At 50.1% G+C, this 27,588-nt stretch overlaps 1 protein-coding gene and 1 long non-coding RNA gene across 2 annotated transcripts; both read left to right on the forward strand.

Moving 5' to 3' along the window:
- Positions 1-27,252, forward strand: TRIP4 (thyroid hormone receptor interactor 4). Its single transcript, XM_042824490.1, has 13 exons — positions 1-86; positions 875-1,041; positions 1,268-1,404; positions 2,770-2,997; positions 3,868-3,946; positions 5,743-5,872; positions 6,063-6,278; positions 6,759-6,885; positions 7,648-7,835; positions 8,760-8,884; positions 9,682-9,773; positions 22,994-23,096; positions 27,158-27,252. The coding sequence occupies exons 1-13, from the start codon at positions 1-3 to the stop codon at positions 27,223-27,225; spliced, it is 1,746 nt and encodes a 581-aa protein (XP_042680424.1). The 3' UTR covers positions 27,226-27,252.
- LOC122163318 lies at positions 9,781-13,803 on the forward strand. The gene is made up of 2 exons (XR_006169878.1): positions 9,781-12,729; positions 13,610-13,803. It is a non-coding gene; the product is annotated as an uncharacterized LOC122163318 (long non-coding RNA).
- Positions 27,253-27,588: the final 336 nt, after the last annotated feature.

The following is a 27,588-nucleotide window of genomic DNA, read 5'->3' on the forward strand; positions in this document are numbered from 1 at the left end:
ATGGCGGTGCCCGGCGCGTTGCTGGGCTGGTGCGTGCGGCGCCTGCGCGGCGACTTCGGGCTGGACGTGGGCGAGGAGGTCGTGCGGTGAGCCTGCCTGCCGCCACGGGCCGCCCTGCATCGCGCTGCCGCTGGGCTCCCCCGTTCCGCTCCCGTTTCCCCAACCCGGTCCCTCGGTCCTCCTCACGTCCTCCCCGTGCCTCATACCTCCTGAGGGTTCCCCTTCCCCTCACGGCCCTCCCCAGGTCCCCCGCCTGTCCTTCGGTTCTCCTCGACTCCTGGTTCACATCCTCTACGTGAGCAAATGGGAAATCCTTCTTTCGGACCCGTCTGTTACCCAGCATGACAGCTGCCGTTAGGAAGCTGTTTAGGGAACCCAGCAGCTGTCCCCTTTCTCTGGCTTTGGGGGACTTGCTCCCCAAATGGCTCCGTGGCACCTCTGTGCCTTGGATTGCCCTTGATTTTGGCACTGAGAGGGGTGTGCGTTTAGCTGTGGGCTCTGTGTGGTTAAGCAGGAGCTTCTCATTGTCTTAGGTTTAGGCTTTTTTACTTTGTGTGAGTGCAAACAACAACCCACTGATTATTTATTATTATTATGGGGCAATGGGAATGTTGCTTAGCCCAGAATGGAGGAAGAAAGGCTGTTTGTTTTCCTTTATTATTAATTTAACTGAAAAAGCCACAAGACTTTTCCCAATGCATCTGTTTAAGCATTTATCTTAGAAAACCTCCTTTCCCTTCGTATAAACTCCACAAAAACCTGGTATGAAGAGGGGAGATGAGTTCTGCTAGTTCCTTGTGTGTGTGATCGGGCCGTTGGAGTCCTGACAACAAAAGCCCCCATACCCACTTCTCTCCATCCCACCGTCCTGCAGCTACATCCTGTCGATAACAAACGAGGATGAGATCCGTGAGTACGTGGTCGATCTCCTCCAAGGCACCGAGGGGAAGAAGGGGAGGTTTGTGGAAGAGCTGCTGTCGCGCTGGCAGCAGTCCTCGCAGTCACCTGCTGAGCCCTTACCGGCCTATCGGAAAAAGGATGGTGAGTGGTATGGGGAGGGAGGAGTCAAAGTGTTAAGTATCTTGATTATTCTGATTATAGTCTTGGTTATTCTGCTTGTAGAAAATCGTTTACCATTAATGCCTATGGGTGGTCCTATTTCTGTATGTTGCGACGTAGCCAATTTCCATTCCCTAAGTGGATGCAGGAGTTGAGGGGCGTCCCATTGCCGCTTGCTCTGAGCCTTTGTGCTTACATGCTCTTGCAGAGACGTCAGAGGCACCTCGGGCTGGAGACCAAGCAAAGAAGGGGAAACGGAAAGGAAGGAATAAACAGGAAACACCTGCATACGTGGAGCCCAGCACACATGTGGAGGAAGTAAAAACCCCCCTCGACCTGGCCAAGGTGGGTGCATCTGATACACAAGCACTGACTGCATGGCTGCCTGTCATGGTGGCTGTTTCTGTGTTGCCACTCCTTTTGAAGCTGAATGCAGGTTTGAGCAGGCAGTACTCGCTCTGTGTGTATATAGGATCTTTTCCTGCCATGGGGCGAATAATATTCTTGGGAATGGTGGGAGTGAAGTTTTGAAGCTTGTGGCGTTAAGGAATGTGGGCAAAACATTGCTTCTTGCTATGTTTGAAACTTGGCGATCACAATGAATAAAGCCTTCATGGAAAACTGGAATATTTCAGTGTCGTGTTGCTCCAGAGAGGAGGCCTTGAATGTTAGAGATCTACTGAAAGAAGCTGCAGAATATGAGAATAGAAACACTAAAAACCAGGATATCCCGTCTTAAAGCAGCGCAAGGCCAGCAAGCATTCATTACCTTTCTTTCTGATAGCTAATTAATACATTTTGTAGCAGACTTGTTTTCCATTCAATAGAACTGTTTGTCAGATTAAGCACATCAAATTTGATGACCTGTGCTATCAAATATTGTTGAAGTTACCCAGACTGAATTTCTGAATTTTATTTCTGCTGAGCGTGCTATGCAGGACAAGTGTGTGGAAGTGTGCTGCACTTAACTGGCGTTGTTAGATCTGCAATAGATTCCTTTGTGCTACAAACATTGAGCATTGTGCAACTATGTGGCTTCGATTATGTAGCTAGTATGTAGCTAGTGGCTTGGTTTAGAGCAGAGCACAGGGTAAGCTGGTGAAAGCAGCCAAGCAAGAGGTATGCTGCAGTGTGTCACTACTGCTGGGAAAACCAGTGTGTGAGCTACGTGTCCATCCTTGAGCATGCAGCAGCTGGAGAGGCAAGTTTTTGCTCAGTGGTGAATTAAAACTCTATTCACATATATATGTGAATGATGCTTGCTGACATCAAGATATTAAGTCCTACCTTTTCTTGGTCATGGCTAGTGTGCAATTCTTACTTGAAACCAGTCTCACCCAGTGTCGTGAGATGGGTTTGTGTCTGGAGTCTGTTGTGCTTACGTGAATGTGCAGAACATGGAAAACCTCTGCACACGTGCAGGACTGACAGCACATCTGCCATCTAGACCAAGTGATTTCAGCTTGCAGAGGCAGCAAAGAGATCAAATGGGCCTGCAGCATCCTCATGTCCTTGCTCTGGTGAGATGCCTCAGATTGTTTCTGGTAGGCCTAAGGTTCTTCAGTTGTCTTGGTTTGGACCTGGGGAAATTTCATTCTGATTAGGCAGAATAGAGATTATCTGAATCTTCTCAGCCTGGTCAAGTATCAGTGCTTTCTCTTTGCTGCTAGTATTACAGTGTGAACACAGTTTCTTTATTTTTCTTCTCAGGCGCAGGAGAACAGCACTGCAAGCAGCAGCAATTCCTGTAAGAGAAAGACCAAATATGTCAGCCTGTACACCAAAGAAGGGCAAGACAAGCTGGCTGTCCTGATCCCTGGCCGTCACGCCTGCGAGTGCCTGGGCCAGAAACACAGGCTCATCAACAACTGCTTGGTCTGCGGGCGCATTGTGTGTGAGCAGGAAGGCTCTGGACCCTGCTTGTTTTGTGGTTCACTGGTTAGTAATGAGGTGGTTTTTTTTATTTGCCATTCTTACGTAGATTCATATTTTGCTCAGGGCTTTAAATGTGCTGATTTAGCTTCTTGTCTTGGATCAAAGCTCCCTAAGCAAAATGCCCCAGGAGCCAGAGCTGTGCAGGAAAGAGCCTGTGGCATCTGCTGCCAGGGGAAGAACTTCACTGGCTTCAAGTCACTTTTGTGTTTTTATGAAGAGAGCAGAGAAGTTTCCCTTGTAATTTGCATCACTTTGGAGCTTACCAGATTTATGAGCAACTCTTAGGGCTGTCCCTGCATTGCACCAGTGTCCAAAACATGTGCCAGGCTTCAGCCTTTTCCTGGCACAGCCCAGCTTGGCCTGTAAGTGGGAGGAGAGAAGCCAGGGCCAGCATCATTTGGGATCTCCTTTATGTCCTGCATTTGGTTGAAAGGGCACCTTTTGGAGAAAGGGGCAAGCTAAAGAGTGTAGATTCAGTCAAGTTAACCTCAGCAGAGAGAGGATATTGGTTGGGTGTAGACAAGGTTTGGAATCAGGTTGGCTGCAGTTTTCAAAGACTTCTTTATCTCCATATGATCAACCCAGAAAAGGACTGTGAGTTAAGCCTTGTTCATCTGCTCAGGAAGCTTCTGAGTGTGTCTTGTCCACTGAGAGCACTCAGCCGTGTGTCTGCCCGCAGAACCAGGCTGTACAACTTGCACAGGTGGTTGTTAGTTAAGAGCAAGCTGTCAGGGTTCTCCCTATGTAAACAGCACAGAAGGAGTAAAGGCGTGGGCTATCGTGGCCATTTTAAGCACCTCGCCTTGAGCTGTTGTCCCAAGCTCTGAAGCTGGTTGACCACACGATGTCCTTCTCAGCCTTTGTTTCACTTAGGTGTGCACTAAGGAAGAGCAGGACATTCTTCAGCGGGACTCAAACAAGAGCCAGAAGCTGCTGAAGAAGCTCATGGCAGGTTAGTATCATCTCATATCTTAAAGTAATAAACCCAACCCATTTTCTTTGCCTCACTGTGTGCTTGCTTTGTAGAAGCAAGATATGTATGCGTATCTGTGTATGTTGTATATGTTGTTTAAATCATAATTATGACGAATTGTTGGCGAAGTCAAAGGGAAACTCTTTCTTATGAGCTGGTGCCTGAACACTTCTCTGAGATGCAAACTGCCAGGGCAGTTTATGAATTGCTGTAGCTTCAAATTTCCCTGTGACACTTGCCCTCATTTCTGCATGGTGTCTGTGGTGGGCATTACAGGGGTGGCTGGGAAGCCAGCATGCTGTGTGCCCTCAGCAAGCGTTTCTGGACATGGGGTGGTGATAAGTGCGAGTGTCAAATGGCAGCGTGCGATGTCCTGTCCTCGCCCAGAGGCCCTGGGGCCGCTTGTCAGGCATTCCTGAATCGATTCTGAACTGGATCAGCACAGCAGTCCTTGAAAATCGGGTTAAGTCCTGGGTGGAATGTGTGCTGTGGAAGATGGAGTGCTGCTATCTGATTTACCGGGGCGAGAGAGGTGTTGGTTAAAGTTTTCTAATGGCTTCTCTCATCTAACACTTATCTTGGGAGCTAAAAATAAGAACGGAGACAAGGAAAGCGCAAGGAAATAATAGCCAGCCTCCCAGTGAAGACCTCTGCATTATGGGGATGTTTGTCTGAGTTGAGTTGAAATGTAGCCAAGGTCACGGTGTTCTTGGTTGGAAAATAAACTTTGCTGAGGAACCGGGGAAGTATTTACTGTGGGTCTTGGTGTCAACATCTGATTAGAGCTGCTGATGTGCAGGAGGTCCTGCAAGTCGTCAGGAACAATAGCTGGTCAAAGTCTGCCTGTTTATAATCTTCCTGTAGAGATCCTGTTGTACTTCAGGATCCCCTTTTCTTACCCGTTTTATTGGGCTCCACTTCTGTCTCTGCTGGGTCCCCCTTTGTGCATCCTCTGTGTAGGTGAAGGCTGAAATGTGGATGGCTGTTTGTCTCAGGAGGGGAAAAAATGTGGATTGGCTGCTACAGGGAAATAAAGGCTTTTTTGTTTCCCTGAAATAAAGGCATTATGCTGTGTGTTGTCCTCTGTGAAACACATTGGCCCGTTCCATTGTTGCTGTGAGGCAAACATTTTCTCCTTTTGTTTGGTTGGTTGGGTTTTGGCCTCTAGCCAGAAATGGTAAGAAATAAGAGATTATTGCTGGGAATATATTTCTGTTTCTCTCTCTCTCTCTCTCTCTCTCTCTCTCTCTCTCTCTCTCTAACAACAGCTGGTCTCACAAACCTGCTGAGGTGTGTTGTGGGAAGATTTCGTTTGTGAGAAGCTTGTAGAGCAGCAGGCACAAGGCTTGCTCTGTGCATAACTAACAATTGTTCGACTATTGTGACTAGAGGCTCTCTGTAGTGCTAACAGCGCTTAGGAGATAATTTGGCTTTTAGGAGGACCCTCGAGGCCTGCACTGACAATGGGTTTGGATTGCTCAAGCGATTGCAAAAGCCCAAGGAAAATCAAAGACCAAGACTTTGTCTCTTAAACACTGCCTAGACACTGTCACTCAGTTTTAAATGCTTTCTCGGACTTGGAGGGGGAGCTTTGCAAAAGAGGCTGGAGGAAAGGTCAGAAGTTGGTTTAGACAGATGGTGATGTTGATGCAAGGTATTTCTTTTCACTCCTTGAATGGCATTTATTTTAGGGGCATCTCTGCAGCCAGCCCCACCGAGACTGGCCTTTAAACAGCCAGGCTTTCCCTGAAGCTGTGATTTATTTTCTATCTCAGGTGCTGAAAGTTCAGGGAATTTGGATGCAGTAAGCAAAGACCTACTGCCTCGGCAAGAAGCTAGACTGAAAGCAGGCCTGGAGATGGCCGTGAGACACAAAGACAAGTTGCTGGAGTTTGACAGGACCAGGTAAGTCCCAGCTGTGAGCACTGAAGTTTGGTGTTCTCATTCACTAGCACAAGAACGAACTCCTCCAGTGTTCTGTTGGGATGTCTTTGCTTTGTGTCTGAGAGCAGAAGGGAGCAGGAAGAGAGGCAGGTTTGGGGCACACGGTGCTGCTCTGGGCCGATCTTTTACCACTGTGGTCCTTTGTCACCAGCGTGCGTCGCACCCAGGTCATTGACGACGAGTCGGATTATTTTGCGACGGACTCCAACCAGTGGCTCTCCAAGCAAGAGAGGGAGGCCCTACAGAAGAGAGAGCAGGAGCTGCAGGAGCTGCGCCATGCCTCCCGCCTTGCCAAAAAAGTCACCATCGACTTTGCTGGAAGGCAGATTCTGGAGGAGGACAGTGGGATGGCTGAGTACCACAGCAAGTAAGTAAGGGCAGGGAGGTGAAAATGCTGCTGGTGAAGAGTAGCTACTGAAAGAGTAAGTGTGAGGAAAGCTGTGCAAGCCATTCTCTTGAAGGGCACCTCGGTTTGTAGGATGCAGTTCCACATCCTTTCCTTCCTTCAGGGTCTTTTTGGCTTGTGGCATATAATCTTTCAGCACAGACCTGCTGAGATCGCTGCCTAAGCCTGACCGTGTGAGACTTGCAGAGCTAACACATCTTTTAGACATAAATCTTCCCTGCAAAGTTGTTGCAGAAGGACTATCTCACCAGAACCAATTAATCTCGGCTTCCAACCTGGAAGAGTTTCTGTGGTAGATAAGAATAACCATTGAAATTAAAGCAAAGAAATCCTCTAGTTTAGGGAAAGTGGTTAAAAAACAGACTCGAGTTAGAGGTGTTTTTGCAGGGATTTTGCCAGGGGGAAGGAGGGAATTCTCATGCCTCTCATTTGTCCTTGCAGACTGGATGAAACTATTGAAGCCATTAATTGTGGCACACTGAACAAGCCAGCTGCCAACCCAGAAGCAAAGATAACTCCGGGTTCTGGTGTGTTAGTGAATCCCCATCTTCTTCAGCCTGCTCCTTTGGTCAGTATGGGTTGAATTTTGTTGAATGAGTTGAACTCACTTAGAGCAGAATTCTGGCTAACTGTGGGAGAGCCGTGCTTAAGAATTGTGAATTCTAGTGTCCCTGTAGGAGTGCCTCATTCCTCCCCTGTCTCAGAGATTCTCGTTTGCCATCTGAGTTAGAGAAGATTTGCCAGTTCCCTGCTCTCGGCCCTGCTCTCAGGAGGTTTGGTTTATTTGGGTTGCAGTCTCCTGCCACCTCTTCAGGAATTTGGAAGAATTTCTGAGAGTCAGCCTAAGGCTGTGTTGTTTTTCAGCTCTATTAATGAAGCCTTTTCTGCCAACTTTCCTGATCTCGATGGGCGTAATCTCCAGCGTCTAATTCTACTTTAATCATGATACGACTGGTGTGTGCTGAGCATTCTGGAAGCAGGATGATTACCAGTTTTGAGTGTTGACAGCTGTGAACATGCTTTGAAAATTATATTTCCCTATGAATACTTTAAAACACCAGCCTGCAGTTTTATTCTTTAAATCTGTAGTTTAGCTGTGATGCACAGAAAGGAAGCGCTACGCAGAGTGGATCCGCTCTGCCTTCCCTGCTGCCGACACTTGCCCGGTGTGCAAGTGCAGCGTTCTCTTTGCAGGGAAGGAGGAATGATCCCAGCAAGAGTAACGTAACGCTATCTTTAAGTGAAGGAAAGCTTCAAGTAGGATTTACATTTGTATATATTGCTACTAGAGAGGTGCTAACCTTTTTCTTGTTTCTTTTGAACGCTGAAGTGGGTGGACCAAACTGGCTTGCTCCCACACAGGGGAGCCACCCCTTCCATGGGTGCTGGAGAGGAGCTTGGCTCAGAGCGGAACAGACTGCGGATTCAGGACCGGGAGTTACAGGAGATCTCAGATGATGGTTGGTGCCTCAGCATGCACCAGCCTTGGGCTTCCTTGCTCGTAAGAGGAATCAAAAGGTAAAGAGTAAAATGTTGGAGAAGCCCAGTGAATCCGTCTCTCATGAAAATAGCTAAATGGAAGGTTCAAGCTATGGAGAGATGCTGACATTTCTGTGGTGCAGTCAGGGCGTACCTTTCTGGAACACGAAAGGTAAATGGGCTGAAAATGTTCTTCTGTTTTTTTTGTCTGTGATAAAGAAGCCAGTAGCGGTCGCAGACTTCGTTTAAACTAAGCCAAACCAAAAAACACCCGCCCCATACCTTGCACACACCTTTCCCCTCTGGCCTAGGAATTGGATTCCAAAGAGAAGCTGCTTCAGCCCAGCACCCCTGGCATGTTAATTCATCTTTCCTGCCGTTAATATAGAACAAGGAATCATCTTTAGCCTTTATTCTTTCCTTCCAAGAATGCTTCATGTTAGAGAGCAAAGCTTTCTCTTCTCTCAGTCTGAAGATGCCGTAAATCTCAGCGTTCCCTGATTCTGCATTCTGAATCGCCTCTGATTCTGCATTGAGGTGATCTGGGCTGCTTTGGTACAGGTGCAGCATTGGCACTTGGTGCCTGCACTGAGATCCTTGGCTGAGGACTGCCCTGTGCAGCTGTCTGGTCATTTGTTACTCTCTAGATCGCATGCTCAACTTTGGAGCTTATGAGTGAATTATTCAGGCAGATTGTCCTGCACACTTCCAACATACTGTTGTTTTTACAGGAGATTGATGTCCTTTTGTGCTGTTACTCTGCAGGAGTGAGGACACGCTTTGCTTGTGGCATTATTTCTTGCCCTTCTCAGCTTTTCTCTAGTTCTGACATGCTGCTTGAGGTTTATGTAGTCAGGGCAAAGTTTAGTGACAGGGATTACCTAGCAAAACGTTAGATTGAAAGTCTGTCTGTGTGGGAATTCTCTTGAAATCTAAGTCCTAAACTCTCCTTTGTTCTCCTAGGGTGGAGGGCAGGACCTGGTACACATCTCATAGAGGGCGGCTGTGGATTGCAGCTACTGCCAAAAGACCTTCTCCTCAGGAGATCTCTGAACTGGAGACCACCTATAGAATGCTGCTTCACAAAGGTGAGCTTCTCTCCTTGGATCTTTGTGCGTTGAGCCACATAATGAGCAGTGTCAGAAAGCCCTTTCTGCTGAGCAGTTATTACTGCTTCACTTTTTTACTTTCTGTTCTTGGAATTCTCTTCATCCTTTGTGCATTTCATCAGCTGAATTGGTATGGTGGCAGGCTTTCACTCCGTCCTTAGGCTGCTCAGATACTCCAAGCACAAACACGAGAGAATTGTGCCTGACTTCCCTGATCAGTTCTGATAGCAAGGGACTTCATTTTATTCTGGGCTCAAGCAATGAGATAGCAAGTGTGTGTGTGTATGTGTGTGTGTGTGTGTGTGTGTGTGTGAAGCTGCTTGTGCTGCTGTCTGTTCACAGGGATGTTAAAGGCTTTTTGTGTATTCTGACCTTGTGGGAATCAAGAAGGAAAACATGCAGTTTGCCACACAAATGTTGTTCTCTCATGTGGGCAGGTGAATGCTAGTGGCTGCACTACACACACATCTGTGCAGTGTTTCTGCACGCCGCTCAGCTGAAACGGCACGTGCAGGAATGTCATGCAGGTGAGGATGTGTGGGGAGAGCAATGCACAACCTTTACCATTTTCAGCACGCACACAGTTTATGCCAGTGTGCTCTTTCCCTACCAAACATGGAAAAAAAAGAACTTCAGAATGTTAAACTCGCTTGATGTTTTCTTCTGCCTTAAAAAGTGCAGGTGTGTTGAGGGAGGGAGGGGTACCTGGGGATTGAGAGATCCCAGCAATGTGTGTGGAGTTGTGTGCCCCTTAAAATATATTTCTTCTGATGCAGATGTGGCATTCCCAAATGATTATCCCTCAGGGTGCCTCCTGGGCTGTGTGGACGTAACTGATTGTTTATCACAAGAGCAATTAAATGAGCAGGTGAGTGCAGTAAAACCTTTACAAGCCTCTGTTTTCTGGAAAGCTTTTTCCAAGTGGTGTAACTCACTTTTCTGACATGCTCTTGAAAAGATGGTGAATGAAAAAATTCAAGTGTGATGAGAGGAGGCACTTCTACCATGCAGGTCTGTATGGCTAAGCAAGATAGTATGTTTCATCAGTGGTGGGCTGTAAGGATTCAGTCTACGGTCAGCCTCTCTGGCACTGTTGAAACTGGTTTCTCATATACCATGAAACTCTTTTCAGTGAGGACTCGTAGCTGCTCAATTAAACTATCACAGGCTTGAAAGATCATGCTGCAAAGGCTCCTGACAGCTGTTGCTTTCCCTGTGTGGACCAATGTGCAACAGAACATTGTGGGTGTTGTATTTCTGGCTTTTGTCCTCATTTGGCAAACTCAGGGACTTAATCTCACCTGAATATGACTTATTCTAAAGCACTGATTGTTTCTCTTAAACACAAGATGCTGACAGAATTGCTCAATGTTGTGCCCAGCCAGGCAGTACGCCTACGCTGGTCTTTCCATCTCAGAGAGGACTTTACCTAGAGTAAAGCATTCTTGACTAATCTGATAGCCCTCTACGATCAAATGGTCAGAGCCTTTCATTCAGCAGGGCTGTCACTGGAGCCTCCTGCAGTGTGTGTGTGTCCAAAACATGTCTGCGTGGAGCTGGTGGGGTTGAAAACGGGCGGGACTGTTGCACCCAAAATGGAATGGGAACGGTTGGCCATCGTCTCTCTGGAGACTGAATGCAGGTGTTGGTGCTCAAGATTTCTTCCTCAAACTTCTCCTATTTAATGAGGTTGGACTAGAGACCTCGTGAAGTCTGATTCTGTTCAGCAATGCCATGTCAGACTCCGTGCCCCAGATGTGGAGCAGCTGCTTTTCTCAGGGTGTGTTTTATTGATCTACCAAGCATGCACTTAGTGCTGAGCACAGTAGGCTCGTCCTCAGTGTTGTCTGTTCATTCCACTGCCCCAAGTACGGCCGGGTTCGGTCGAATGGGAGCTGGCAGACCCCAACATGTTCACTTGATAGTGAGCAAGACAGAGACTTTTGAGACAGAGGAGAAGAATGCAGCAGACTGATGAGTGCCTTCTAGCCACAAAGAGTTGGAGAGGCATCAGTGGCTGATGGCAGTTTCTCATAAAGTGTTTTTCTGGCCTTCCCACACCCCTGAGGTTTTCAGCAAGCAGAAGTTACGAGAGAGATGTCGAAACCACAGATAAAGAGAGTGCCTCTGCTTATTTTCAGTCAGGGTCAGTCCTCTCAGGAAGGGGAAAAGGTTAGACTGTGAGCAGCAGAGGGAGCTTTGGGACAAGAATACAGCAGTCTGCAGGCACTTTTGGCCTTTGTGTAGGAGCAAACCTTGGCAGAGAGAAGAGGAAGAAATTCTGGGGTCAGTGTAGGATTTTTTTTTTCTCTATCATCATCATCCACAATTTCTCCTCTTCCACTGTGGGCATGTTCTTTAGGTGCTGGTAAAATGGCTGCAACAGCTTCTTAAAATCTTGAAATCAAGATGCTGGTAACTAGTATTTTTAATCTTTCCACAGAGAAAGTTAGTAGTAAAGAATAGTCTCTGTAAATTCCTCTCAGTTTGCTGACACCACTTGGCTGGAGAAACACCAGGAAGAGAGCAGCGTATTCCAGGAATGCTGTTATCATACCTATAGGCAAGAGATTTTCTTCTCAAAAGCCATAGCAGATATGGGCTTATATCTCTCCGGCTTTTGCTGCTCCCACATCACAAAATTGTTACAATTCCTAATTTGTTATCTTCTTACAGTGTTTTTCTCAGTCTTTTTACCCAGGCTCAGTGTATGCAGTGTTCGTTTCTCTAGCTTGTAAGATTGAACTCGGAGATCTGAGCATCCTCCTGAAGTTGGTTGATGAGAAAATGTGTGTGGTTTTGGACTAGAATGAGCCGCAAGTGCATCTGGAAGAAGCTGAGATTAATTTAATTGCAAATGCTAGCAAGACAAAAACGTGTGTAGTGCCAGCTCAGAAATCCGACTTGGATCTCGCTGGGAGCAGGAAATCCCTGTTGATCGCACTGGTGATTCAGCCCGGGTTTATCAGCAAGCAGCCCCAAAGCCACTTGTCAGCAGTGTAATCCAGCGATTACTTGGTGTACAAGGTCTCCTCCTAGCTTCAGGGGGAGCAGGAAAGGCCGATGTTATTATCTCCCCACTTAAAGCACGCAGAAAGCACTGGCAATTTTCTAAAGAGCTGCAGTGTGTTACCAGGTGAGGCAACGCGATGCTGCCGCAGAGACCTCGGGGATGAAAGCACTGCTGGGCTCCTCAGGCACTGTGCTCAGGCTCATGCCTCTCCTCTTTTATTTCCTCTCCCCAACTTTTATTGGAAGCTTCTGTGTTTTCCACAAGGAGTAATTCCACAAGCACAGAGCAAGCTGTGTCTGTGGGTTGTCCCCACCAGCTGAAGATGAAATAGTTCCCTGTGGTGCTCACTGCTGTTTGATGCTGATCCTGCCTTTTCCAGCAGCCGCAGGAGTTGGTTTTGACTCTTGTGACCATCCTTTCCACTAGACAAGGGAGGCTCTTGCTGATCCATCCGTCCTGAGCATATATATTTTTTGATATATATATATATATATTTTCCATCTGTGCAAGTGCTTGCCTTATTGTTTGGGACTGGTTACTTACTCATGTTATTACTGGGCACGCAGGTCTGGCCTTGCATAACCCCTTCACAGGGGTCAGCCCTGCAGCGTGCAGTGTTTGAAGGTGGCTTGGTTTGCTGAAGTGGTTTGCAGGTCTGCAGGGCTGTGCAAGAAGTGATGACAGGACAAGATCTTGCATGCAGTAGCTGGCAGAGAGCAGAGGAGGATGTTTGCTGAGGAGAGATGTCCTTGTGATTAAAGTCAGCGTCACGTCAGATGACATCGCCCTAATCCCGGCTATGCTGCTCATGGTATGGACTAGTTCAGTAAGTTCCTCTGGGTCTCTTTCCCATGCAGGAAATAAAGGCAGCACTTGCCTCTCAGAGATGATGTATACTAATTTCATTGCTATGCTCTTTCGATAGAAGCCGCTCAAGGAGCTGCATTACTGTCGGGTAGGAAAGTCCACCCGAGGCACTTGGTGTAGCTTGCTTTGCTCCCAGGGGAGTGAGGCAAAAGCTGCTTTCTGAATTCAGCCCGCTGCCTAGGGCTGGTGCCAGCAGATCCCTCTGTGTGGCTCTTACATCTCAGTATTTCTAGCGGCGCTTCAGGCATCCTGCGCCTCCTTGGAGTGCCTTCTGGACTCATTTCCTCCTGCTGATGGCAGCCACCCAAAAAGCACTGGTTCGGATCAGAATGATCCCTTTGTTATGTTTTTCGGTGCTAGAGGTGACCTGGAAACTTTTCCCCTGTCAAGATCTGAGTGTTGATGACTGCTTTTCCTTGCTGCGGGCTGACGTCACCGACACCTCGAGCAGAGCAAGGAGCTGCCTTTCTTTTCCTGCATTAGGTGTTGGTGACTTCAGCACTGGTAACTGAGGAAACGTGGGATGGTGCAGGCAGGGCTTGGCAGGAGCCTAAAGCAAGCAGAGAACTATTTACATTTATGCTGTTTTAATGTGTTCTGAAGTCCATGTTCATTTTGCTAATGACTTTGATCAGAGAGACTGTTACTTTAACTGGAAAAAGAACATTTCCGCTGCTGCTATTTTGGTAGTTGATAGGTGTGTTTGGACTTATTTTAAATGCAAGCACACACAGATACTGATACCTAGCAGTAGCTATAATCTTGGATTGAAATATCAGATAATTATGTTTGACGGGAGTAAAGTGTTTATTTTTCATTTCTAGGTGATCGCTTGGTGTCCTAAATCTGCACGAGGGAACGTGTCTAAGCTATTTCTGTGCCACGAGATTGCAGCTATCATTTAAATAGGTTTCTTTTTTCCCCCTCAGGAAATTTACGTTTAATCTCTTGTCCTCCTCTTTCCTCCCCAGTGGAAATAACAGCCAAAAAAAAAAAAAAGAGAATTGGGCGCTAAGCATACAAGACGTGATTTAATTTATCCTGTAGGAATGAAGGAGGGAGGTAGAAAATTTGCGTTTAAAATCCAGAGAGCCTTTTCAGGTTATCTGCAAGGAAAGGAACAACACACGAGTGGTATTTTCCCAAGAAATAGCATAATGAGAGGGAGGAACATAAACACATACGTTGAAATATACTTTGAAGAACATTATGAACATACAGACATTTAAGTATGACTTTCCATGAGGACCTCCATAAAGGTTTCCTAGCACAAGCTGCAGGTGAGGCAAAAGCTCTTTTTTGCAGTGGCGTAGCTGTCTGGTGCACGTAGCCAGGAGACTCCTCTGCTCACTCCCACCAAAGAGATGCTTCTGGTTCCCAAGGCTTGGTTATCACATCTCTACAGATGAATGAATTTAGCAAGGTTTTGGGTTTTGGGGACTAGATCAGGTTAGTGCAAAAGGAAAGATGTCTAGGTGGCTGTTAGTGACTGCAACCAACAGGAAGGCCTTTGAACTTTACGGGTCTCTGAGTTCTCCTAAGCTGAATTTGTTATTCACACGGAGCCTGACGCAAGATCCAATGGCCTGAGGTGTTAGTCTGGTCTGCAGGGACCTACAGGTGATGCGTGTCTTTATTCAGTTCCTCTAGGCACAAAGCACCTCTGGTTCTTGGTTGTAGAAGCAGAGTAGGCACGCAGCTGGTTTGGATTATCGACGGTCAGAGATGGGGGAGTTTTTCTGTATGTGAAGTGCTTTGGTTTTCATCAGAAGCTGTTCTAATGCTCCAGCTGCCTTGCATAAGCCAGCAGGTTTACCGAGGCCACTGCTCACTGTTAAGATGAAGGAGAGATTGTCACTTGATGATGATTAATTTAGGAATGCATTAACATGCCAAAGAAATCGAATGATAGAGGCTAGCTTGCCCTGTCTTATGGTTTCATAGACCCTAGGGAAAAAATGAAGCCAAGGCTGAAGTATATGACTTAATTAATGATGACTGTGGACTTAGCCTCTGCTACCATTTCAACAAACTAGTCAGCGATCTGGGAATTTGTTTCTTTCCGATGCGGTCACTGTTACTTGCCTTCTTCTTGGCGCTTGGGTTTTATTAATCCTGAAACTGAGGGTTAGGTAACACCGACCTCAAGCCAGGTGCCCTGGTTTCCCAGCTGTGGCTCAGCTGGGTTGAGCCATGGCCATGCCTTTAGGTGGTGATCCTAAACAGTAGGGGCACCGGCAGCTACAGAACGCAGCTGAGGGCCCAAAGACTTGACTTGCTTCAGCTTTCAGCGGCACGGCATCGATTTCACAGCCCCGAACAGGCCGGTCACTCAGCTGCAAATCCTGGCTTTGAGAAATAGCCTGATGCCTCAGTGACCAGATCAATAGCGCCAGCAGCCCGCCGGCCGTGTCGTGCCTCTCAGGGAGCAGCAGCGAGGGTCACAGCGGGGAGTGGTGGCTGCTGGAAGAAAGCAGGGCAGGGATGTGGGTGTCTGATCCGCACCGAGCTGCATTCACCAAAATTAGGTTTAATCTTCCTCACGTGCTGAGCTCGGCTGCACCAGTCTTTAAATCAGAGTTTCAAAGGAAAAAGCAAGGACTTTATGGAGCTGATTGAAAATGCCTGGCTGCATCTAGCAGGGTGCAGGTGCTCTGAGCAGAAGCAGGTGCCCTGTTTTCTCCTCATCCCCTCGTTGCCTCTCTCCTCCCCACTGCCGTGCTTCCTCCTGACAGCTCAAGCAGTGGGGCTGCATTGCAGCTGAGGTTAGCCCTGCCTCCACGCTCCCTTGGCACTGGAGTATGAGATGGTTCTTTCAGCTGAGCCTTTTACACTACTGAGTATTTTTCCAAGTCCACCCGGTTTCCCCTGATGCTTGTCAGGCATTCTGTAAACATCTCAGGTCCTTCTCATGCTGCTTGTAGGTTTACCAGGGGTGGGATCTGAGCCACAGAAGGGTGTTGGTGGCTGTGGGTCCTGTGTCACAGGCTGGTTTTGGGAGAGAAGAGGGGACGTGACGTGCCCTGCCTCCACTGCCATGGTTCAGTGATTCAAAATCAAGTGCACCAGAATGAACTTAAGTATTACACCTACATTTCAAAGTCCTGTTGTTGCTTACTACGTTTAATTGCTTCCCCTGCCCCTTGAGTCAAAGTACAGCTCGTGGTGCAGAACCACAGCTTGAGGCACGGAACGCCCCTGGAGGACTCAGACCGTCCAGGGAAGATCCCGTGGTGATACCAGCCCGCTGCCTGTGTGTCTGGTTGCCTGCTGGCCAAGCAAGTGAGGGGCAGAACAGGCAACAACTGGCAGGCATGATTGTGGGAAGAAGGGGAAAGGAAGGCAGGCTGGCTAGCAAAATTCCTTGTGCATTCTCATAGAAGGAGCCAATGCCAGCACATTATCTGCCAGCAGCAGATGTAAGCTCTCAAAAACAGCAGGGAGGATGTTGACTGCAACAATGCATCAAGGCTGCGGTTTGTAACCTCAATAGTAAGGCAGTTAACTTTTTTTTTTTAACAAAGACATTTTGATTGCCAAATCCATAACCATTAGCAGCTGTGGTTTTGAGCTGTTCCTTCCTCACACGTTGCAGTCTAGACCTGACAGGCTTTCAAACAAAAGTTTGGCTGATGGCTTTTGTTTTTGTTTTTTGCCAAACTGCTTTTTTCTTTTGCCTCTTGTGTCGATTCGCATTGAGCGTGGCTGCGGATCTCTTTTCTAAGCCAGCCTTCCTGGAGCGGCTCCTCTGTGCCGACGACGTGGTGGTCTTTGACTGAGGGCTGCAAGTAGAGTTTCTTGGTTGCCTGTTCACTGCAGCACTGGATGTTTCTGCCTCAGGCTAGAAAATTTGGCATTTCTAGAACTTTGGATCTGCTTTGGGATTTCTGTTTAGGAAAATGTTTGTCATGAGCCAGAAGCCTGTTTGGCCTGTGCTGAGGGGCAGGGAATGGGTCCTTAAAAGAAGGCTAAACACTTGCTCAGAGTTGGAAGCATGATGTGAGACCATGTCGGGAGGGAGATCAAGACTCAGTGTGAAGCACTTGGTGTTCTGTGAGCACTTTGTGAGGCCAGCAGCCAAGAAGAGATCACACAGCAGCCCAAACCTGCGTTGCCTGGCTCAGGCGATTGCTCCCGTTGCCAGTCGGTGCTGTCTTTGCTGTGCAAACGTGCCCTGGAGCACTTCAGAACGAAGGCTGGGCTGGGAAGATTGGCTTGATAATCCCCAAAAGCAAATGTCCGTGTAACGAGGCAGTGGAGACTACTGCTGTCAGAACAACAGATGGGGAAAAGATGCTTCAGCATGCCCGTCCTTGGAAAAGCAGTGAGGAAGGAAGGGCACTGCTTGGGCACGGAGGCTGTCTGAAGCCTCATCTTGCATGCAGCGAGAAAGAAGGGATTTTTCTTCTTGCTGTTGACTAACTCCTACCTGCTGGACCATCACAGAACCATTAGCTGGTCCTTTTTGTCTGCAGTTGTACCTGAGCCTCTCTTTTGCAGGAGCAGGAGCCTGGGTTATTGCCAGCGGTGTGCAGACTGCATTCGGTGGCCTGGCAGTGGCACGGCCTGCTCTGCATCTTCACCCTCATTTTAGAGAGCTCCATTTCTCCTGAATCCCACGTGCACATGGGACTGGTGTCCGCACTGCAAGTGCTGCCATGGACATCCCCATTTGGCTGCTGCAGCCCCTTTGGTTGCCAGAAACTACTGACTTTCTTTTCTCTTTTTGCAAACCGCTAAAGAAACATTTTCTAGCTGGATGGTGAGCAATTTCCCTCAGGAGAAGAGGAGAAAATGGCTGTTTAGTAGTTAATTACCTGTTATGTTAGTCTGACAGCTATGAAGCTTATGAGGCATGAAAGAAGAGCGGATCTGCCTTTCCCACAAATCACAAGGAAAACCGAAGGAAGTAAGTTGTGTGGAGGCCAGACACGCTCACGAGCCTCCCCACGCCTTCCCCTCTCCCAGGCGCGCTGTCCTGGGCAGCACTTCACCTCCTTTGCCTCCCACTTGCCTTGCTTGCCTGCAGCCAGGCTGCTGCTCCCAGCTCTTGGAGCCTGGTGCATGTTTCTGCCTGCTGGGGACGGCTGATTTATGGGCCTGCTTACAGCAGCCCCGCTTTTTCAGAGGGACACCATCTCTGCCAAGACTTTTTTTTTTTCCTGAATGTGTTTTACGGTGAGGAATAACTGAGTGCTTTTGCCAACACATGGGCTCTGCTTGCTTTTATTCTTTCCAGACAGCTTTGCTTTCCAGAGCTGCCTCTTTTATTTTGAAGCTCTTCGAGAGCAGCAGGGAGGTGAAGGCTGAGCTGCGAGCCGGTGTCCTGGTCCGGCGCTGGGCTCCGAGGAGGCACACTAGGAAAATGATCCGACCCTTTCCATCGCTGACCCCACACAACGCCTCCCCCCCCCAGCACGACCTCCGCGCAGAGCTCTGGCCGGATTCCCCGCCCCGAGGCCCCCGGCAGCCCTAAGATGGAGCGGACGGCGGCCGCCCCGGCGGGACTACAGGTTCCAGCGTGCAATTCTCTGCTGAAGCTGGGCTGCCTGCGGGGACGAGTGGAGGAGAGCGGGCTGCATTGCAGGGCTCTGGGTTTCAGGCAGGCAGGGGAAAAAGGGAAAACAAACGCCGGGGCAATTTCCACTCGGTATTTTTAGCCTTCGATCTCTTGTTTATTTCCTCCAGCTTGTGTGTCTGGAGGCCTTAATAAGACTGCAAGAGGAGCTTGAAAGGTCACCAGCAAAGCTGCTGGGGAATGATTTTGCTCTGTGCTTTGTGCCGCACAGAACCTGTGCTCCATGGCACACGGCCTTTGTTCCTCCACTGGGTCCTCCAGAGCACAGCTCATCTACTTAGCGGCGGTTTTGCACGTTTTCCTTTGGTTGTTTCTGTACCCTTTGGTTCAAGCAGGTGCATCTCGTTGCTGAGGGGTGAAGGGCTGGCCCAAGGGCAGCGCTGGTGGTTCCCAAGGAAACAGTGCCCGTCCCGCTTCGCTCATTGTTTGCCGTGGGAGCCCCGGGAGGGACAGGAATGAGGAGAAAGCAGGGATATCACCTGCAAGGAAAACCAGCCAGCAGTGCCTGAGCAAGCCTGCGTGGCCCCCGCATCCAGCCCCAGGCTTTACCTCAATTAAGGAAAAAATAGTTCCCTTGGCAGATTGGTGGGGGAAAAACACTGCAGAGGGTTTTCTTAATGTCGGAGAGGATGGGATTGTTTCCGTGCTGACTCCGAGCTCCTGCTTCGCTCTTGGCTGTGGAGCAGAGAGGCTCGGCAGGCCTGCTGCTATTTTTGGCCATGACAAGCTGGTGATGGGAGATGAGGGACGGTGAAAGCAAAGTGTAGGGAACATTCATTAGCAATTATCCCTGCCTGCAGCCTGATTGGGGTAACTGCTGGGGACATCTGATAGCCACTTAATGTGTGTTCAAAGCACCAGCTCCAGAGAGAGGGCGGGTGCTGGTGAATTGGTGGCTGGCCTTTGCAGGAGCCCAGCGCGGCTCCCTCTTCCAGCTTGTGCTCAGATGCTCCATTTAACCTCCAGCTCTCTGCGTTAAGCTGCCTGGAGACCTGCTTTTTTTTTTTTTTTTTTTTTTTTTTCTCCTTCCCTTCTCCCTGCTAATCTCTTCACAGCTAGGCTCTTACAAACCTGTTAGCAGCAAATTGAAGCCTGGCCAGCGTGCTTGCAGGGACGATGGGAGCTTACATCTGCTTGTGGCTGGGCTGAGCGAGGAGGGGAGGGCGGTGGTTGCGCTGACGCAGCCATGCGCAGAGCATACATGGGGTTTTGAAGCAGCAGTTGGCAAACTGCTTGCAGCCCACGGTGCCCACTGCCTTCTGAACAGCCATCTTGCAAGCTTGGTATGAGGTGGCAGAAGGGCTGGAAGGAGACCAAATTGTTTTTTTTTCACTGCAGTTATATTGTGCAACCCCTTTCTTCAGAGCTTTCTGGCTCATCTGTGGTCATGGGAGTGGGTTTTTCCCTTCTCGAGGGACAGCCTGGCTTCCAGACTTACTTAGAGCTCATTCCAGCCACCTTCTCTTAAATGCTGAATCGATTCCTAACAGAGGCAGCGCTAAAGCCCCAGAGTAGTAAGTCCCATCTTATTTATACCCCCAAGATTAGAACGAGTGCAGTTGGAACTGGGAGGGAACATTCCCCCATCAGGCTCCCAGTTGGGTTGGATTTTTGGTCTCTGGCATTGAAGAAGTGTGCTTTGCCCTCTCTTCACTGTGGAGATTTATTTAAAGAATGAAACAAAAAAAAAAAAAAAAAAAAAAAAAAAGCTGTTGCAGGCCCTTTTTACCGGTCTCTCTGCTCTCTGGCACACTAGACCTGGTCTTTGGCCTTTTCCTACACTCTTGCATTTGCTGAAGTGCTGAAGGGCAGTGGTTGCAGTCTGTGGGGTATAGTAGTTGGGAGCAAATTTTTTCTCAGCATCATCAACTTATTGATTGTAGAGCGACTCGGCTGACCTCTTGCAATCCAGAGCAGAAGCACTGACCCTTCTGTTGCTGGTCTAGAAAAGCTGCAGACAGTCGATAAAAACAGTGGGATGGAAATGCCATTGCCTTAGGGAAGCGTTTTAGGGAGAGGTTATTGTTTGAGGAGGAAATTGGGTGGGAAGAATTGCATACAGCTGAACAGAAGGAGAACTTTCTCAGAGCGGCCAAGGATCGTAAATGTCATTAAAAGCCTTCCAAAGTGCCAATGGCACTTTGAGAAACGGGTTTTTTACTCATTAAGCACTTGGGCAACTGTGGAAAATTGAACAGAGACAAATGTGCTTCACGTCTTGATGCCTGTGTCTGTGATCAGAACATAAGTCAAGCAGGTCGCTGCTGATAGGAGAGGTGTCTTTGGAGTGTGGCAGGTAGGAACTGGGCTCCTAGTGCTGAGCTAAGCTGCAGGAATAGCTGTGCTGTTCTCCCTCAGTGCTTTTCCTCAATCCTGTTGATGTCTGGACAGCAGTGGCAGCGTGTTGTTGTGTGCTGATATGTAGGTGGGGATCTGCAGCTCTGTTACGTTGCTCAGCCCCAGCGTGGTGATGGCACGCGATGTTACGACAGGGTGCTGGTAAGGGAGCTAAGTAGCAACAGCAGCTGGGAAATGCTAACTCCTCTGGTGATCTCTGGGAGTGAAGTCTGCTGAGGTAGTTCATATCCACTGCCTACAAGTGCACCAGGGAGAGGCTGTGCGCTTGGTCCTGGTGATGTGTCTTCTGGCATAAGATTATTTGACTGTAGCAGCCAGGAATATTCTGCCTTGTCGCTCACCAGGATGGTGTGGGAGAATTTGGGGGTGGGTACAATAGAAAACCCAAAACAGTGTCTTGGTGGGGGGCTCCTGCCTGGCATTCTGGGCTGAGATGCCAGAGGAGGGACTGAAGCTTTTAAAATACAGGGCGCAGACACTGCACAGATTTGGCAAGTGTACAGAAATGTACCCTGGGAGAGGAGATGAAAGGCTGTGGTGTGGAAACGTAAGCCAAAGCCACAGCTGTGGCCTCCATCTCAGCCTTGGGATTGGGTTAAGCTTTTCGAGCTGAAGATTTGATCCTGGCTTTGGGTGAGATCTGTCAGTGGAGAAACAAGCTTGGCTGCTCTTAATGCCTGGATGCCTGTTAGGGGATATTTCCCGTTGTGGGGGCCTGTGAGATGTGTGAGAGGAGCACTGTGGTGTTCAGATCCACCTAGGAGAGGTTTGTGAGGACCTCTGTGGTCTTGGACACACAACCTGAATGAGCGGAGGCCAAACCACGTGTCATAAACAGGGACACATCGCTTCTGTCTCCAGGCGGTTAGGATGGTGGCTTCGGCCCCGCAGCTCTATGCTGTGGTCTTCAGAGGCCCCGCTAGTGCGAGAGCTGCTGGGGAAGTCCAGTGCCTGGCTGTGGAAAGCCAAGCAGTCACCCGTGTGATAGCGAGAGCAATAAAGCCGGGCCAGCACTTCGCACTCACCAGGCGTTGGCTTGGGATATTCGTACTGGGGCTTTGTAACCTTCCAAGATCCTCCCTCCCTGCAGATGGGAAATGAAAATCCTTGGCATCAGTACAAAGCGGTAGAAGCAAGTCCAGTAACATGGCTTAGGAGAAAAAAAAATAAAAGGAAGAAACTTGTCCAGCACCAGATCAGTGCAGCAGGGCATCTGTGGGCCTTGCAGATGAGCGTGGCTCTTCCTCTCCCAGCACAGGTGTTGCACAGTGCAGATCAGCGCACGTACATCTCTCGCACGGAAAACGTGGCCCGTGCTGTTGTAAAATGAGGGGGCTGGAAACGCTTTCCAGTTGATCCACTCCTGGTGTCAGGCTTCTGTAAATCTCCCCTAACTGCCGGCAGCGCTGCCAAACCCCGCTGTGATGCAGGAGAAGTGGGTTGCTCCCTGCTCTGCTCTCCGTGCCCAGCTGTTCAGGACACATCCAAACCCATCTTGGCAGACCAGCAAGAGAGGGAGAGCTTTTCAAACATTCCGCCTAGAAGTCATTTGTTAGGAACAAATGGGGGATTTGCCAGGACACATTGCTCCATCTGGTCTGGCATCCTGTCCCATGCATACAGCAGCCTCTCTGGATCTGCTTGAGGAAAGCAAGGGGGAAAAAAAAAGGCATTTTTCCCGCAGAAGAGAAACCGCTTCCGCTGTGAGCTTGAACAGGCTTTCCTGGGCTCGAGCTCCTGTGCTGCCCTGTTCCTCCACTCTGCACATACCTGCCGGCACTAGGCCTGCAGCGAAGGATCTGAAGGGACAGTTGCTATCTACGCTTTTTTTTATTATAGTTCTGCATTTCACTTTTGCACAGCAGTGAGGGTGAGCTGCATCCAGGCAGCGTTTCCATGTGCTTCCCACCCTGGGCATTATTTCTTTCCTTTTCACTGTGGTTAATGAGAGAAGCACTCTGTTTACACTCTACCTGTAAAATTCCCTGGTGCTTTCACCACAGTGAAATCTCTCAGTAGACTTTGAGTTCCTGTCCCAGGGTGCCTGGCCCAGAGGAGCAGCCAACTACTTCAAGCCATCAACCTCACTTGATGCAAGCTGTGTAAGGGCACTTTACTGAGGCAGAGCTGTTTCTGTAAAACCCTGTTCTACACCTTTTCAGTAATGGTTTGCCTGGAAGCGTTTCCTTTAGTGCTGCTCCTCACTGTAGAGATCTTTTCACACCCACTGCAGTTTGTCTGACTGTTTTGTGCATGTGTCTGTGTTTCACAGTATCCGGATTTGAGCCAGGAATCTGGGTCTCCATTTGTCTTTATCTGCACTAATCCCCAGGAGATGGTTGTGAAGTTTCCCATCAAAGGAAAGCCCAAAATCTGTAAGTAGTAAAGTTTCCACAGATGCCCTCCTTGGCCTTTCTTGCCTGCTCTCCTCACCACCTCTGCTTGCCTTTGCCATATGAGTTCACAACCTTTGCCCTGCACTCTTTGATCTGTAGGTGTTTGTTTAATGATTCAAATACATCTGTAATATTTTTGTCTTTGGTTCCCCTTTCCCCAGATGTTGCTTCCTTCTAAATACATGCCTCTTCCTGCCTCTGCAAACACTTGGGAATCATGGTGCTCATGTGCTCTGAGGAAACACATGCCTGCAGCTGATCTGCTTCTGGCACGAGTGCTTGCAGGCTGATTTGGGATGTGAGGCAGGAATCGTAGAATTACAGAATGGCCCGGCTTGGAAGGGACCATAAAGCCCACCCAGTGATAACCCTCTGCTGTGAGCTGGCTGCCCAGGGCCCAAGCCAGCCTGGTCTTGAGCACCTCCAGGGATGGGGTCTCTTGGCAGCAGTGCTGGTGCTTCACTGCCCTCTGAGTAAAAAATTTCCTCCTAAATCTCCCCTCTTTTTGTTTAAAGCCATTCTCCTTTTCTGTCGCTCTCTGCTTATGTAAATGTCGCTCTCCCTCCTGTTTTGAGCTCCCCTCAAGTCCTGGAAGGCCGCACTGAGGTCTCCCCGCAGCCTTCTCTTGCCCAGGCTGAACACCCCCAGCTCCTCAGCCGTCTCCATAGCAGAGGTGCTGCAGCCCTGGCAGCATCTCCGTGCCTCCTCTGCCCCGCTCCAGCAGCTCCGCACCGCAGCTGGGGCCTCACGAGGGCAGAGCAGAGGGGACGGTCCCCTCCCTGCCGCTGCCACCCCTCTGTTGGTGCGGCCCAGGATGCCGGTGGCTTTCCGGCCCCCAATGGACGCTGCTGCCTCGTCTGTGGCTTTCATCCACCAGAGCCACCGAGTCCTCCGCAGCGCTGCTCTCATGAGGCCTTCTCCCATCTGTGCTCACAGCTGGGATTGCCCCGACCCAAGTGCGGCACCCCGGCTTGGCCTTGCTGAACCTCCCTGGGTTCACGTGGTCCCGCTCTGTGAGCCCGCCCAGCTCCCTCTGGATGGCATCCCTTCCTCCTGTCGTATCCAGCGCAGCGCTCGGCTCAGTGCCATCAGCAAACTGATGAGGGTGCACTTGGTGCCACTGTCAAAGTTTGTCCTCACAAGATGAGCAGGTTGCGATGGCGCTCAGGATGGCCCATGCTGAGTGCTTGCTTTCCTTTTGGCAGGAGTGGCCTGAAGCAGCCAGGGCCGTAGGTCCAGATGGACGTGTGACTGCGGGCCAGTGGGGATGGGATGTCCTGGCAGAGCTGGCGGTGAAGCGCTGCAGCATCTGTCTGCACTCCGCTTGCCAGCGTTGTTCGTCCCTTTTATGAGCCACCAGCCCTCCACAGGCTGCCAGTTATTCCTGCCCACTGCTGTAAAAAGAATGGAGGATGGATGCAGCAGCTGGGGAGTCTGCAGTCAGCTCTGTCCTTATTAGCAACCTCCTCACCACACAGCCTGGGGAAGGCACTGAACATGCTTTCAGGGGATGTGAAAAATTAATTTGACAGGCTAAAAGCAGCATAAGCAGAAATAGTCTTGGCTGTTTGTTTAGCAGAGCTCATGGCTGGCTTTCCTTTCTCATTTGCAGCGTGCTTCTCTGGGAGTAGTTATCTAGCGGCGCAGGAGCGGCAGGGTTTCTCAGGACCGCTTTATAAGGCCTTTTGAAGCCCAGTGTGGGTTTTTGTGTTGTTTTTGAGGGTTTTCTCCCCCCTTCTCTGCTCAAGTTCTCCCATGGCTGTGCTCACTCCCTGGGCATTTGGCAAATACTCGTAGTGTGCTGAGCAGGTCGAGGGGTAAAGTGATGTGGTTTGTCATCCAGCTTTTATAGTGGCATCCTGGAGGAGTGTTCAGCCAGTGGCAGCAAACAGTGCTTGCTGATCTGCAGAGCTTGTGCGAGGTCTTGGATCTTGCTGGTGGCACTGTCCTTCCACCAGGGACAGGTCTTTTCCAGCGTGCTGCTGAGCACTCAGGGCCATGTCCTCCTTTTTGTACGTTTTTTTTTTTTAGCCTCTTTCTGCTCTTGTTCAGTCTCCCTGGTGCCACCGTGTCCTGTCCCTGTCACATCTGCCTCCACTGAGCCTCGGCTGGGGCACCGCCTGCCCCCCCCCCCTCTGTCACATAGTCTCCTTTGTGTTGTGACAGTTTCCTGCTTGGAGCAGGATCAGTCTAACAGCCTGGAAGGAAGCTGGCTGCGCTGGCGGCTGCTCACTCCCGCTGCTGGCCTTGCCTTCCCTGCCCTCCTCCCCACCAGCTCTGCCATGAGAGCGCAGGAGCTGCAGTGGCAGGGATCGTGGAGCTGTGTGTCCCCTCCAGGGTGTGTGCCAGCATGCTGAGTCGCTCATAGGAGGCTTGTGATGGATGGGGAAGGAGCAGGGAAGCCATCACCCACTTGTCGTGGTGGCACGCTATTTTAGGAGGAGCTGGCTCTGCATCTGATGCAGTCTGAAGTGTGGCTCACATCCCCACCTGAGCTCATCTTGAAGCCTGGATCGGCCGTGACAAAATGCCAGTTTGTCTTGTTGGGAAGCCGAGCCAGTGCAGCTTTTCTTGCCAGATAACAGCATGGACCTCACCGCAATGACATCTGAATGATTCTCCATTGGAAATGAGTCGTTTCTAGCAGCCTGGGGAAGGAAAAAAAGAAACAGAGCTCAATTTGCTGCCAGGGTTATTGTTTGCATGGAAAGGATGGGCATAGTGTTTGTGTCACATTTGTGACCACGGCTTTCCCCAGACATGTCCCTGCTTAGTGTCAGTGTGTGAGGACAAAGCTCAGCTGTGGCTCTTGTGGGAGATCTCCGTGCATCTGGGCACAGCTTCCCAAAGCCGCCATTGAGCAGCACGGAGGTGTGGGGAGGTGAGGAGGGGGGAGAGGGGACGCATCGCGGTGCTGCCAGTGAGATGAGAGTCCTTAAATCATTGAGCGTAAAGAGAAGGAGACCCTGGGGCCGTTGCCTTATTTTTAGCCTTTTCTTAAAGGTTACCCATGTGACGTTTTATCTTTGCCAGCTGATAGAGCAGAGGAGCCCGCTGATCACTTCTGGGGCCTGGGAGGAGCAGGCAGTCATGCTAAGGGTAAAGCTAACAGCCCAGGATGTGACTGAGCCTCGGCAGTGGGAGACCAGAGCACGGAGCGAGTGTGAAATCAACGCTTTTCTCCTGCCAAATCCCCCCGGTTTGGTGACTCGGAGGGCTGGCACATCGCTTCCGGCCGGTCTGGCTTGGCCCATAGGTGCCCAGTCTGCTGCTGTACGTTTGTGGCGGCAGCACAGAGGAGCTGTGCCGATGGCCCATGTCCTGGGAGTTGCCCTGAGACACCACTGGAGTCTTGTCCCTGCTCCCCGTTTCAACCCCATGCATGAACCCTTGCTCGTGTGCTTTTTTTTTTGCACGTTTTTTGGTTTCTGTACCCAGCTGAGAGTAAGGCTGACCCAAAAGATGGAGGGGGACAGTTTCAGGGAAGTCGTTGTGGTGGAACAAGCGGTTTTGTAGTCTGCTGCTTTTGGAAACAGCACTGTTGGAGTAATCTTTGAGCTGAAATGAGAAATTTGCTCAGTTTGGTGCAAGTTGACGGTGGGAGCAGCTCAGAGCCCGGTGCATCGCATCCCCAGGAATGCCCCCGACCACACTGCAGCTGGGCTTGGGTATGGGCAGGGAGGCAGGGTTAGGGTGAGGCAGCATGACACCTGCCTCTTGGCTTTCCTGCAGGAATTGCCCCCCAAGTCCAATGTCTTGAGTTCCGTGCTACAATCGCTCCCCAGCAGCGGTGCTGGATGACAATTTGCTCTCCTCCGTACTGGAGCCCCCCCCGCAGCCCCCGGCTCGGTGTGGTGCCCGCACAGGGAAGCCACAGCGGCTGGGAACGCCTGGCTCCTCGAGCACGATAATTGAATGTGACAGCAACACACTAACGAGGAGACCTCGCTGCCTCCAGCTGATTTGCATTGCAAATAGCATTTAAAAATAAGAGTGATGAGGATTGCTTGTTTTTGTTTTTTTTTTCCCTCTCTTTACAGGGAAGCTGGATTCGAAGATCCATCAGGGAGCGAAGAAGGGGTTAATGAAGCAGAAAGCGGCGGCGTGAGCGGGCCCGGCGGAGCGAGCGGGCAGCGGCGGGCGCGAGGCGGGCAGCAGGCGGTGCGGCACGGACACGGCCTCGGCGCGCGGTGCTGCGTCTGTCCTCGGGCGGCATTAAAAGGAGCGCTGTTCCCAGCCTGCATCTCTGCTGCGTGTGGCCAAAGAGCGGGCCGCGGTCACGCGCCCTGTTTGCCTGTGGAGAAGATGGATCTCCCCGTCTTTGCCCCCAGCCGCTCCCCGCGGCCGTGCGCGGGCCCTGCGCGGCTCCCTGGCCGGCTGCCCGCCGCGCTCAGCGCGACGAACTTCTGCCCGATTCCGTTCCCCCCTCGTAGTCCGGAACCGTTCCGGCGCTCCGGCCCCGCGTTTTCCC

Source organism: Centrocercus urophasianus, unplaced genomic scaffold (genome assembly GCF_019232065.1).
Source record: "Centrocercus urophasianus isolate 14NV4802_14NV808 unplaced genomic scaffold, USGS_Curo_1.0 seq_23, whole genome shotgun sequence".
NCBI lineage: Eukaryota > Metazoa > Chordata > Aves > Galliformes > Phasianidae > Centrocercus > Centrocercus urophasianus.

Bases quoted from the DNA above. Each gene is read 5' to 3' on its own strand.
- TRIP4 (XM_042824490.1), top strand. From the start codon at position 1: ATGGCGGTGCCCGGCGCGTTGCTGGGCTGGTGCGTGCGGCGCCTGCGC. The intron at 5,873-6,062 runs GTAAGTCCCAGC...CTTTGTCACCAG, and splicing joins CTGGAGTTTGACAGGACCAG to CGTGCGTCGCACCCAGGTCA. The intron at 8,885-9,681 runs GTGAGCTTCTCT...CTTCTGATGCAG, and splicing joins TAGAATGCTGCTTCACAAAG to ATGTGGCATTCCCAAATGAT.